The 12,542-nt window shown below is 43.4% G+C and overlaps 2 protein-coding genes across 2 annotated transcripts in view; one reads left to right on the plus strand and one right to left on the minus strand.

Moving 5' to 3' along the window:
- Window positions 1-2,537: 2,537 nt before the first annotated feature.
- Window positions 2,538-5,148, minus strand: KLLN (killin, p53 regulated DNA replication inhibitor). The gene is given in 4 exon segments (XM_054729364.1): window positions 2,538-4,560; window positions 4,562-4,894; window positions 4,896-4,903; window positions 4,956-5,148. Coding segments are annotated over 4 exon segments (597 nt in total). The 3' UTR covers window positions 2,538-4,497.
- A 1,085-nt stretch (window positions 5,149-6,233) lies between these two features.
- Window positions 6,234-12,542, plus strand: part of PTEN (phosphatase and tensin homolog) — an 84,591-nt gene continuing 78,282 nt past the window's right edge. Inside the window, exon 1 of the mRNA XM_028127609.2 lies at window positions 6,234-7,018. Coding sequence (XP_027983410.1) covers window positions 6,940-7,018 — 79 coding nt within the window. The 5' untranslated portion in view covers window positions 6,234-6,939. The remainder of the gene's footprint in view (window positions 7,019-12,542) is intronic.

A 12,542-nucleotide genomic window follows, 5' to 3' on the forward strand; every position in this document is an offset into this window, starting at 1 on the left:
AGAATATGGTCCCTTCTCCTTTTTTCAGTCCAGAAGCACATCGCCCCATCAGGCCTTTCTCTTCAGCAAGGTAGCCAAACTTCTTGACATGATTATATCTCTACATATAGTGGCTAACTCCTTTACATCCTGGTTTGGAAGATATTCTCCAAATGATCATAGGAACTGAGGAGGAGAAATTTGTAACATGCAGCAATTTATGTTTTCATTTTTGATCCTTGAGGCTAATTTCAGGACAGTTAAAGGCAGAGTGTAAACACCAGTAAATGTATTGTTTACTTGTCACTGGCTTTCCCTACTCCCTACTTATTGTTTCTACTTAGTTAGTCTTCTTGTTCCCTTCTATCACCCCTGTCCAAGTCTTGAAAATGCCATTAAAAGCCTTCTCTAGTCAATTTTTTCTCTAACTTATTTAGGTTTCTATAAAAGTAATGTTTTCTTCCCAACTTTATTCACTGAAGAGATATCAGGAAATTTCCCAGGCTCCAATCCAGAATCCCTTTCTAAGTAGCTATGTAATCTAAACATGTAAACCCTTTGGGCTTCAGTTTCTTCATTTGTAAAAAGGGATGAATGAACTAAAGGATCTTCGTGGTTTCTTGGATCATAAAGTAGTCTGCCATTGCCCTGAATGGTGGTGGTAATGTGTGGCCCTATATGATTATTTCTGGAGGGAACTTTAAATAGTACAAAGAATGAAGAGTAGATCTAGCGGAGACAGCTGATTTAGGGAGAGAGGGTACTCAGGGTAAGATACAACTGGTCTACTACTCAGCATCTTTACTAACTGGAATTTAGGGCAGATATTCTTATCCTATATAATAAAAGGCTAATATGCAAATAGACTGAACAGCTGAACAACCCATTGCGATGACATGTGCAGAATATGGTGGACATCAGCCATGGTGGGATGGTGGAGCAGGTGAGGGGGGGGGGGGGGGGCGCCCAGACCAAGGCAGGGCACCAGTCGCTGTCATTGGGGCGAGCCTCTGGTGGTTACTGAAAATTCTTTGCTCCTGCTCTCCATGGTCCCGCCCGGCACCTGCACTCACTGCCTGTACCAGCCCCATTTGCACCGGAAGCTCGTGCTGGAGCTGCCGCTTGCTTGCAACTGCTGCCGGTGGGAGGGGCAGGGCGGGGGTGCGGAGGATGGGCCGAGACCCGCCCCTGTGCCCACCCCAGCCTCACAGCCCACAGTTCCTTTTAAGGTGCACGAATTCCTGTACTGGGCCTCTAGTGTAATTCTATGGTGCAGGAGACACCAAGCAGATCTTTAGCCTTAAATGCTGGAAATTCCTTAGTGTGCTCATTTATTTAAAAATGGTATAGGAGTTGAGCTCTCACCCTGGTTTACTTGATATTCTTTTGATAATTGTCATTTATTTATTTTTAGCATTGATTCTACTGGATGAAATCAGTTTTTTTATCTTAAGAAAATAAGTGATCATAGTAGAGAACTTTCAAACCACACAGAAAGCAATATATGAGAAGAGAAATTTCTCTTTCTGAAGCCCCCCCTTCCCATCCTGAGGTAACCCATGCTATCTTCTCTCTCGTTTATCCTTCCAGATATTTTCCATGTATTTATGCAAACACATATACACATGTATGTATTATCACTTTTGTTTTACTTCACTATTTTAATGAAGCCTTTTGTGACATATACTAATCCTAGGGTAGAATTATACATGTAAAATAGATGAGTGAGCAAATGAAAAAAAAATCACAGGATTAAGAAACAATAAATAATGAACTGATAGCATTCTACTGCCAATCAAATTGTCAACTGATAGTGATGATTCTTAAATGCTAGAGAGTCTGGGCTGAATTGACCATGGAAAATTATGTTTGAATAGTCATTGATAGGGGAAAGGGCTACAGTCATTGTGGTAGATGACCAGCAATAATTCCTCCATCTTGCTACATGCTACTACCAAGAGATGAAGCCTGTTTCTCCTCCCTGGAATCTTGACAGACTGTTGTTTGGATTGGTCAATAGAATGAGGCAAAAATGATGCTGTTACAGTTCTGGGCCTAGACCTGGACACTAGTTTGTGGTCTCTTGGAAGATAATAATCACGTAAAGAAGTCTGGCTACCTTGCTGAAGAGAAAGGCCTGGTAGGGGCGATGTGCTTCTGGAGGAAAAGAGACTAAAGAAGGAGTTAGGGTCAGCCAGCCTCTAGGTATCCCCATCATTCCAGCTGCGGCACTAGGCATGTGACTGAAGTCATGTTGAATCCTCCAGCCCAAGGTAAGCCACCCCCAACCGACACCACATGAAGCAGAGACAAGCTGTCACTAGTGTGTCCTGTCTATATTATAGAATGGTGAGCAAGGAAATGGCTGTTGCTCTTCTAAGCTGCTACATTTTGGGGTAGTGTGTTATGCACAGTAGATAACAGAAACTGATGCGTGAAAGTTGGGTGCTGGCATAACAAAAATCTAAAATGTGGTACAGGCTATGGGACTGGGGCATCGGTTGGAGAGGTGATGAGGGAACTCTAACTTAAAAAAACCACACCATTAAATTAGCTTTTAAAATTTTTATTTTGAAACAATTTTAGACTTACAAAAAACTTGCAAAAATGATCCAGAGTTTATGTATATTCTTCACCCAGCTGGCCTAATCTTAATAAATTACAGAGCCATAATTATCAAAACCAGGAAATTAATATAAGGTACAGACAAGCAGGTATTGAATTTTAAAAACATTTTTTAAAAAAAACTTTCGGTACATTATATATAGGGTCAGCTATATAGAGGTTCCAGCCCTCCCACTTGGGTAAGGAGATTTATTGGGTAGAAGAAAAAAGAAGAAAAACAAAATTTGAAAAAGGACACATCTATATTTTCCTTCAGGAACCTGCTTAAGGGGAGGAGATTTTTATTCAGCAACTTCTAATAACTACCTGATATTGCTGTCTGGCTGACCAAATATCTGCCAACATTGGTGATCCTTTCATTCATCCCTAGAGAAAAGTAGAGAGACCCAGTGCTTAGAGTAGCAGCAAAACTATTTCCCATTTTCTCCCTTTAGCTGATGGAAGTGCTTGAAGGCCAGTCTCATATTCCCACACTTTAGTGCTGGTGATGCACACCCTCTCTGCACCAGAATCACTGGTGGGGATTGAAAAGAATCCTTTCTCCACAAGCCTAACTCCAACAGGGCAGAAACGAACCCATTTTCTTCCCAGGTGTGGATTTCAGAACTTCTTAGATGCTGGAAAAGTCATCCTCACAATGAGTAGGCTCCGGGGACTCTGGGGACAAGCTCAGCATCCTGAGAAACTAACATGGAGCATTTTACTCCTCCCCAGTCCACTTCCCTTCACTTTGCCTTTCCCCACCAAGCAGTGGTGGATATTCAACTGAGCACAGCGCAGGGTCTTATAATGAAATCTAGTGGGACATCTAGAAATCAGAGAGTCTTTGTCCTTGGTTATTTGTAAAATAAAGAAGTCTCTAGCTCACACTAGGCTGCGTGGACAGGATTTTCATCCTTGGAAACCAAAGTAGGAGTAGTCTTTTCTCCTACTCTTCCCAGGTTGCTCTCCATTTTCTTTCAACTTATGATCCTTGTCTCCCCCAGGCCCACCAGGACCATGCACAAAATCAGCTTCCAGTAAATATCAACACTGAAGGTTCAGCAGGATGCTAATTCTTGCAGACCCATCTTAAAAGGATGTTGTATTTAAATTACCAGATTTATGGAGCCTCAGAGATCGCTAAGAACATTGTAAGGTTTAATTAGTAGTCTTGGAGTTAGGTAATGGCCTGTGGCTTCTAAGCTAGGTCTCTTGAGGTTTCTAGTCTTCAGGGGCTGCCTGCAACTATGATGTACTCATATACAATCTTCTTTCTCATATACTGAATAAATCCTCGTTAGGCCTTCCTAGGCATCTACTCCCAATTACTGCAATACACATACAAATTGATCTCTGTTCTCCCAGTGTCCCTCAGCCTAAATCTTAACACAATCTTCGGACTCCAATTGTCTCCTTGAGTTCTACTTCCCAGGGGAAAGAAAAGGAGGACATTCCTAGATTGGTGTTGATTGATGCCTATTTTCTCCAAGCAGAAGGTGGACAACTCGTTTTTGCAGCTGATCAATGTCCCGGTAAAAGTGCTCCAGTTCTCAGGCTTTCAGAACCAGCTCTCTCACAGGGATAGGTCCACTAATGGGGCTGTAAGCAGACTTGACAGGTTTGTTCTGGGCTGACGGCCATTGACTAGGTTCTCCGACCAGATAAGTCACTTGCTACTTGCCGAGTTTACAGTAGGTGGGGCGCGCTCACCAGCTCAGGGTTAGTGCCTGGAAGTTTGTTGCAACATCGGTGTATTCCAGTAGCAGCAGGCCGCTGCAAAAGTTACCCTCTTGCCCCGCGAGCACGGCACCGGGAAGGTTCGCCCTGGGCACTAGCGAGGAAGAGACAGACCTCCCGGGGCACAGCCCCTTCTCCTGCGGTAGGGAGTGCGCAGTGTTAGCCGATCCAGAGCTAGGAAGGTAGGAGCAGCTTGGGAACTCTCGCTCCCAGGTCTGCCAGAAGCAGCGGCGGCAGTCAGCGGTGCAGGAAGGCGGGGGCACGTGCTTGGATGTGGGTGCTTGTGTAACCAGCTTCCCAGTCGTCAGCCCCCACAGAGCTCCGGTGGGAGGCTCTTCCGAGCTAGTTTTCCCCTCGTGAACCAGGAGGCCCTGGCGCCCCGCAGCCTGCACCCGGCGGGCGCACCCCGGGCGAAGGAAGCGAACCACTCGCCTCTCCAGCTATTATAGGGGAGTGGGAATTTGGAAAGTTCCCCAACTCGGAGCACACGTGACCTCCTCCTGAAAGTAGTTCCGGCCGTGGCCCGGGTATCCCTCCACCTCCTTTTGAACCCTCCTAGGTCTCCTCGGCCCCGCCCACTCTCAGGGGTTGCAGCTTCCACCGCCGCGCACTTCTCATTCCGGCCCAGCCACCCAGGCCTCCGGCGCTCGCCGCCCAGCCCCGGGAGCGCGGAGCCCGGCCCCGGGGCGCTCCGCCCATTCGCCTTTTCTCGGCGGCCCAAAGGGGGCGGGGCGCGGAAGCGGAGGACCGAGCTTGAGTGGGACGCGGTGAACCGAACCCGAGCTCCCGCGGGGAAAATGCTCGGCCCTCCAGGAGGCAATGCATGGGCGGCGGGGTGCACCCACCCTCGGGATCCGCTTTCAGTCCCCCAGACAGTTGTCCTTTGGGACCTAGAAATTCAGGGACGATGTTCTCACACTCAGCGTGCTCGACCGGGAGCGTTCATTTTTGGGGGCATTAGGGCCGAGTGGCCGGGGAAGCGGGAGGTGGAGTGGTGGAAGGGGGCCGGGTGAGGTGATCCACACTGGAGACACAATAGGGGGCTGTGCTTTGTGCTAAGACTGACACCTTGAGGACACGGAGGGGGGATTTTTCGGCAAAGGCTGCTGGATTCAAATCTCTGCGAAGGATTGTGAGCCTACAGCGGTGTAAGAGTGAGCCTGCAGGCCGTGCCGGGGAAATCTTAGGGGCGGAGGCAGGGGGAGGGGTGTCCTCGCTGCAGGGACCGTGCCGGCATTTCCCTGTGCAATGACCAGTGCTGTCACCCGGTCCTTGGCACCTGTGCACAGGTAACTTCACACCCGAGTCAGTGACATCACTCCACGCACCCGCCTCAGCTTTCACCTTTAGCACCCCGCAACAGCCTACCCCGCCTCCGGCTGGGTTTCTGGGCGCCGGCCGAGGCTTAGCTCGTCCCCCCCGCCCCGCGTGGCTGCAGAAGCAGCCGCGGCAAGTGCACCTAGCTGCGGGCGGGCGCCTCGGAACCAGCCCGAGCGAGCCCCAGACGGTCACGCTGGGCATGCTCAGTGGCGCCTGCAGGTTGGGCGTTCGCACCCGGAGCTGCGCCCTCCTACCACCCCTTGCTGCCCCCGTCCTTCCCTCCCCCGGCGCGGTCCGGCCCTCCCCCCGCCCTCCCTCGGGCTCCCGAGGCGCTCGGGCTCCCAGCGCGGCGGCGGAGGGGGCGGGCCGCGCGGCGGACGGTGATGTGGCGGAACTCTTTGTGCACTGCGGCAGGATACACGCTCGGCGCGGCGGCCCGGCTGCGCTCAGCTCTCTCCTCTCGGAAGCTGCAGCCATGATGGAAGTTTGAGAGTTGAGCCGCTGAGAGGCGAGGCCGGGCGCAGGCGAAGGAGATGAGAGACGGCGGCGGCCGCGGCCCAGAGCCCCTCTCAGCGCCCGTGAGCAGCCGCGGGGGCAGCGCCCTCGGCGAGCCGGCCGGCCGGCGGCGGCGGCAGCGGCAGCGGCGGCGTTCCTCGCCTCCTCTCCGTCTCCTCTTCTAACCGTGCGGCAGCCTCTTCCTCGGCTTCGGCAAGGGACGGTGGAAGCCGCGGGCTCGGGCGGGAGCCGGCAGAGGCGCGGCGGCACCTCCCGCTCCTGGAGCGGGGGGCAGAGGCGGCGGCGGCGGCGGCGGCCGCGGCGGCGGCAGCTCCGGGGAGCGGTTCGGAGCCGCCCGTCACCATTTCCAGGGCTGGGAACGCCGGAGAGTTGGTCTCTCCCCTTCTCCTGCCTCCAACACGGCGGCGGCGGCGGCGGCACAGCCAGGGGCCCGGGCCGGTGCTGAACCTCCCCTCCGCCGCCGCCGCACCCCCCCTGGCCCGGGCTCCCGAGGCCGCCGGAGGAGGCAGCCGCTCCGAGGATTGTTCGTCTTCTCCCCATTCCGCTGCCGCCGCGGCCAGGCCTCCGGCCGCTGAAGAGAAGCAGGCCCAGCCGCTGCAACCATCCGGCAGCCGCCGCAGCAGCCATTACCCGGCTGCGGTCCAGAGCCCAGCGGCCGCCGAGCGAGGGGCCTCCGCTACCGCCAAGTCCAAAGCCATTTCCATCCTGCAGAAGAAGCCTCGCCACCAGCCGCTGCTGCCGTCTCTCTCCTCCTTCTTCTTCAGCCACCGGCTCCCAGACATGACAGCCATCATCAAGGAGATCGTTAGCAGAAACAAAAGGAGATATCAAGAGGATGGATTCGACTTAGACTTGACCTGTATCCATTTCTGCGGCGGCTCCTCTTTGCCTTTCTGTCACTCTCTCTTTAGAACGTGGGAGTAGACGGAGGCGAAAAATGTCCATAGTTTGGGTGACTATTGCACTGAACCCCGGTCGAATTTCTAGGAGATTATATATATATATATATATATATATATATATATATGTATATTTGTGTCTCTTATGAATGCATTCAACCTAGGATGTGTTCGGCTAGACGGGACTCTTGCCTGGTTGCAAGTGTCAAGGCACCGATTGGTTTCTCAGTCTGTATCTTCGGGGTCTCTTCCCTAAAGGCTATTGTCCGTTAATACAGAAGGCAGTACGCTGATAGGGAAGAGTGAGCTTGGGAAGCCGGTCTACTAAATGAACAGAAAAGTAGACGCGTTGAGGTTGAGCATTATTTCGATTAAATCTTGGCTGTAGGCCCTAGATCAAGGGTATAGATCAGATTAAAATGAAAATTAGTGTTGCACGTACACACATTGCATCAGAATCCTGCAGTGATTGTTCTTAGTTTCCTGGGTTGCCTTGATAGATGCTTTTAAAATGTGAGCTGTGAGCTGATTTGCATAATTTTAGAAGCAGAATCATTTGCAGTCTGTATGGTGCTCACGTGAGGGCAAAAGTAGGGTTTGTATGTTGGAGCTAAGTTAATGACAACTTTGACCTGCATGTAGAAGTTTTGTCCTTTGAGATGGTGCCATAATATACCTCAGAAGGTGCTCTTGCTAGATCTTTGTTAAATTTGCCTTTCTCTCCTGATGGGGTGATGTAGGATAGAGCATGAAATTTGCAGTTCAAGTAGCATTTTATACTCAGTGCTCTTGTTACACCTAATAGAATGGAGATTGAGTGGTTTTTGATCCCAGATAATAATGTTGTGTAAGTTCAAGGGATTGTGTGTAGCAAATGGTGATTGCAAAGATTAAACTTAAGTTCTCACTTGAAATTTAAGTATTGTGATGCCAGAATTGCTACTCAGCCTTATTTAGGTTTCAGGCCCTCTGACATCTTTCTGTATCCCTTAAATTTACCCTGACTCGTGTAGGATGTCAAGTATAATTTACCAGCTAATAACCAGAAATGCTGGTGAGTGGATTTCTCCAGCTTCAGATGGTAGGTATGTTAGCTTTTTTTGTAGTGTTAAATTTACTGAGTCAGCTTGTTGAATAAGACAGAAACCCAAGAAATTTTAACGGTGTAGTGTATAGTTTTGATTGTCTACAAGTTAAGCCTTTGCACTTAGAACAGATAGTGGTTATCAAAAGGCGGTAACCTTTGCAGTTTCAGATATAATAAGCTGGTTTTGATCAAGGATGGGGATAGAGCCCCTCCTTTTTGTAGAATGGAAAGTATCACAGGAATTGAGAGTTACTGATAGGCCAGTCTATAAGGCATGAAAAACAGAATTAAGTTATTGGTTTGAGGTGACTGAAACATTCTATTAAGGCCAAAAATTTGGTGGTGTGAATTGTAGCAGTGGACAATAGTTAGTTAAAATTATTGCTTAAGTGCTAATAGAGTATTCTTAGTAAAAATGATTTTAGCAAATATCAGTAAACATTTTGCTTTACGGTAGAATGACACTAACGTGTATATGTCTTGGTAATATTGTGGGGAAGGGTTTTTTTGTTTTTTTCTAAAGAAAACATTTTATATTTGAACAAGTTATATTCCTTTGGATATGTAGTTTCACATAAATGTGCACAGCTAATTTTGCCCAAGTTTTGTTTTGAAATGATAAAAGTTCTTGAAAAAATAGCTTGACAACACTTAAAATGTTAACCGTTTTCTAAGTTAAAAATAATATTGAAAAAATAATTGGAAATTTTGGAGGTTGCATTAATTTAAGAACTTCATTAAGGCTGAATTTGACCCACTTGCCTAGAAATAATTAATTGTAGGAAAACTTCTGATTTGTAACATTTCAAATGTTGTGTGTCATTGACAGTCATCTAGATATATAAGAACAAATTAATAGTTTGTTTAACTTAAAAAAAAAAAACCCATTCAAAAAAACTTCTAGAATGCCTTTTGGTACACAAATCAAAGTTCGTTTATGCTATTTATACTTTACCTATTTGATTTAAAATTATTAGGGTTATAAAACTAAAATTATTCTACCCGCTTTTTATATGTGAGTGGTGATTGAGGTGGTTGGCTATTTCTCCTTTCATTTCAGAGCATGTGTGCCTATATGTGTGAAATTTTCTCTAAAATTGTATGTTTAGTTATGGTATGCATAGAAAGCAGTATCAAATAGTGCATCAAATGACTAATATTTAATTTCTAGAGTTGTGGTTTTATTGAGCCAAATGTTGACATGAAAAAAATTGCTTAGGAAAAAGTCATTGAAGGGCTTTTTTTTTGATAGTTACACTTCCAATAATTTTGATATACAAAAACTTTGGTTTGCTTGGTTTCACTTTAGTGTTTTGTGTTTATTGTAGGGGGAAAATTAAAATGGCCATTGAAGCTTTTCTCTGGCAGGTTGTAGGATCTGTTTCAACAGCTAGTCTGTTGAAAGTTAAATTCTTTTATGAAAGTAGCAACTGGAGTATTTTAGTTGTTAGAGAAAGATTAATAATGAAGTGATTTCTCAAAGAAAAATTGAAGACCATAATTGTAAAAGATTTTTGCAAAATTGAATTATTCTAAAAGTAACTTGTGGGCAGGGTTTTATTCTTAATGTTAGTCTGGAAAGTAGTGTTGAACATGAGTCTATAAACTATTTAATGTCTTTAGATTTCATGAAAACTTTAGGCTTCTGGTATTTTTATTGTCTGATAAGTTTGTGTCTTTTCAAATAGTAACCTTCATAGGAAATATTTTTAAGTTGTAGAGAGAGTAGAGTGGCTATTGAAATTAGCTGTATTATCTCTTAAGATTAGTGATTACTAAAATGACCGTATTGTGAGTTTTTTTTTAAGATTCTACTCACAACTTTTATTTTACACTGTTATGTATCAATTTTTATTTCTTTCCTAAACAACGTAAGTGGGCCACCTAATTGCTATGTGATAATTGACAAAACTTTATTTCATATAGCTTAAGAATAAAGTGCATCTAAAAGGAGAGTAACTTACAGTTTATATGATTCAATATAAGGAAAAAGGAATTTTATTGCTGTCTACTGTAAATGTTTGCACAGTAGTTATCATCAATGCAGCTTTACATTGTTTATGATATCCTAAAATACTAAAGGAATACTATGATAAAATATGGTGAGATATAACCATCTTAATTTTAAATTTAGTTTTCCAAAGATAGAGAAAGATGCATTTGTGTGTATTACCTTTTAGAATTTTAACAACATGAGAATGGTAGCTGGCAATATTTTAATTTTTATGTGGGGCAACTTATCTGCTTTTTCCTAATAACCACACATAATGTACAAACCTCTTAATGTTACAAAATTCCTTGCGTTTTGGAAGTAAAGTCTTCAATTCTTACTTTCAAGGGTTCTTATTTTGAGATTTGCCCCATTTGCTGTTTTTCATTTGGTGATAGCTTAATACTTTTAAATAATTTTTTAGGCTCTTAAGAAGTAATCACTTCAGTGACTTTTGATGGAGGAATGTTTTATTATAGGAAAATCAATTCACAAAGTTTCAACGTTAATTGACACTCAGTAAACATTCTATTTTTAAAATTTTACCTCAGCCTTTTTAGTAAGACAAAAGTACGGAAAATGTTTTTATATTAATATTACATGTGAAATCGGAGTTTGTAAAGGGAGATTTAGAAGTGTGCATGCATATAACAGTTTTTTACTTATTTGAAATATTAGGCCTTGGCTGTACTATCAGGATTTAGCTTCCAGAATATATGTTATTAATGTAGTATAAGAAATTTATTTGGTATCATTTTTTTTAAAGACTCCATTAGTTCTGAATTTTTCTATTTTGTAGAACCCTCATTCTTATTCTTTCTCTTCCCCCAACCCCCTTCTTAGATAAACTTGATTTTAAGTATAGTCATAGAATTCTTTTGTGGACTGAATTAAGGAAGGTGTTAGGATTTGTTCTAAGGATAGTGATTTAAGACATTTGTATCAATTTGTGAGATTGGGGTCAGTAATGATTTCAGTAAATACCCAGTTCTGTTTTACAGTTGCTTTTTATCTGTTAGTTTTGAAATTAGTGCAGTTGCTATCAGGGATATCAGTAATGTTGAGGTTAGACTTAAGTTGGTAAGGATTTATTGAGTAAATTGATATAATCTTTTATATTAGTCATATGCAGCCACATGCCTTCTTTGCTAGATGGTCAAAAGTATTTTGGTCTGTGAATAATAAGTCTCTTTGGAAGTATTGAATATATGCACTTGCTAATGTAAAATGCTTTCATTTGTCAGGAAAGGTGAAATTAGTGTATTAGATTTGACTACCTATCCCCTAATTTTTTGAAAAATTTTCATTGTTTAGAGATACTAGCAATTTGGTTCTTTTAATATAATTTGCATAAGAATAAAACAAAGGTTGTTGGAAAAATATTAATATAAAAAGAATAAACATAATTTAGGGTGTGAAATAATTTTGGATGGGAAGTTTTAATTTAATTCCAGTATAGTTAAGGCAGATACTCTTCATTTGCAACAGTTGGCAGTTAAGAGATGGGTGGATATCTTCAGATTACTAGGATTACACTTGGTGTTGAGAATATTAACAGATGGATACTGTGGCTGAACTTGTCAGCAAAAGAATATTCTTAACTTGTACATAGTGTGGAAAAGAAGACTGTATACACAGAATTTTCAAACACTTATAAGTTAGATTCACTGTCCATAAATATGAAGAGTGAATCTATATGGACAGTGGATCTCATTTATAAGTGTGTGAATATTCTGTATATACAGGTAAATAAATATAGTTAGCAAATTACCATAATATCTCTTAAAAATGAACTTACTTTCTCTTTAAAGAAGAGATTACCTTGGTAGATACTGTTTTAGAATTTTCAAATAAGGTTAAATCTATTTTAAATTACATTAAAACATTGAATAGTGGTTTTATTTACACATTATGTGTACATTGTTTCATTTTAGATTTTATGGTGGCAGTATACACTCTGGAGCCAGCCTGCCTTGTGTTGGAATCCTGGCTGTGTCCCTTAGTGTCTGGATGACTTTGAATAGGTTACTTAAGCCTCTTAATCTGTAAAATAGGGATGATGGTAGCTAGTCACATAAAGTTTTTCCCCAGTGATAAATGAGATAATGCAAGTAATTCACTTAGCATAGTACCGGCCACATTGTAAGTACTTAAATAGTAGCTGCTTCTCTTAAAAATTATAATTTCAGATTATCCATGTATTAGAAATTATTTGTATTTTCACTAATGGGAGGAGCAGTGATCATAACTGAATTGTCTCTGTTTTGGATATGTTAGAATATTAATTGATTCAAGCTCTGAGTATTTTTTAAAATAGGGAATATTCCTTTAAGAGTTCAATATATGTAACATGTCTGTAATTTTGCTGTTTCATCATATATAGAATATAAATCTCTGCTTACTCTAC

This window comes from Eptesicus fuscus, chromosome 17, assembly GCF_027574615.1.
Source record: "Eptesicus fuscus isolate TK198812 chromosome 17, DD_ASM_mEF_20220401, whole genome shotgun sequence".
NCBI classification, from domain to species: domain Eukaryota; kingdom Metazoa; phylum Chordata; class Mammalia; order Chiroptera; family Vespertilionidae; genus Eptesicus; species Eptesicus fuscus.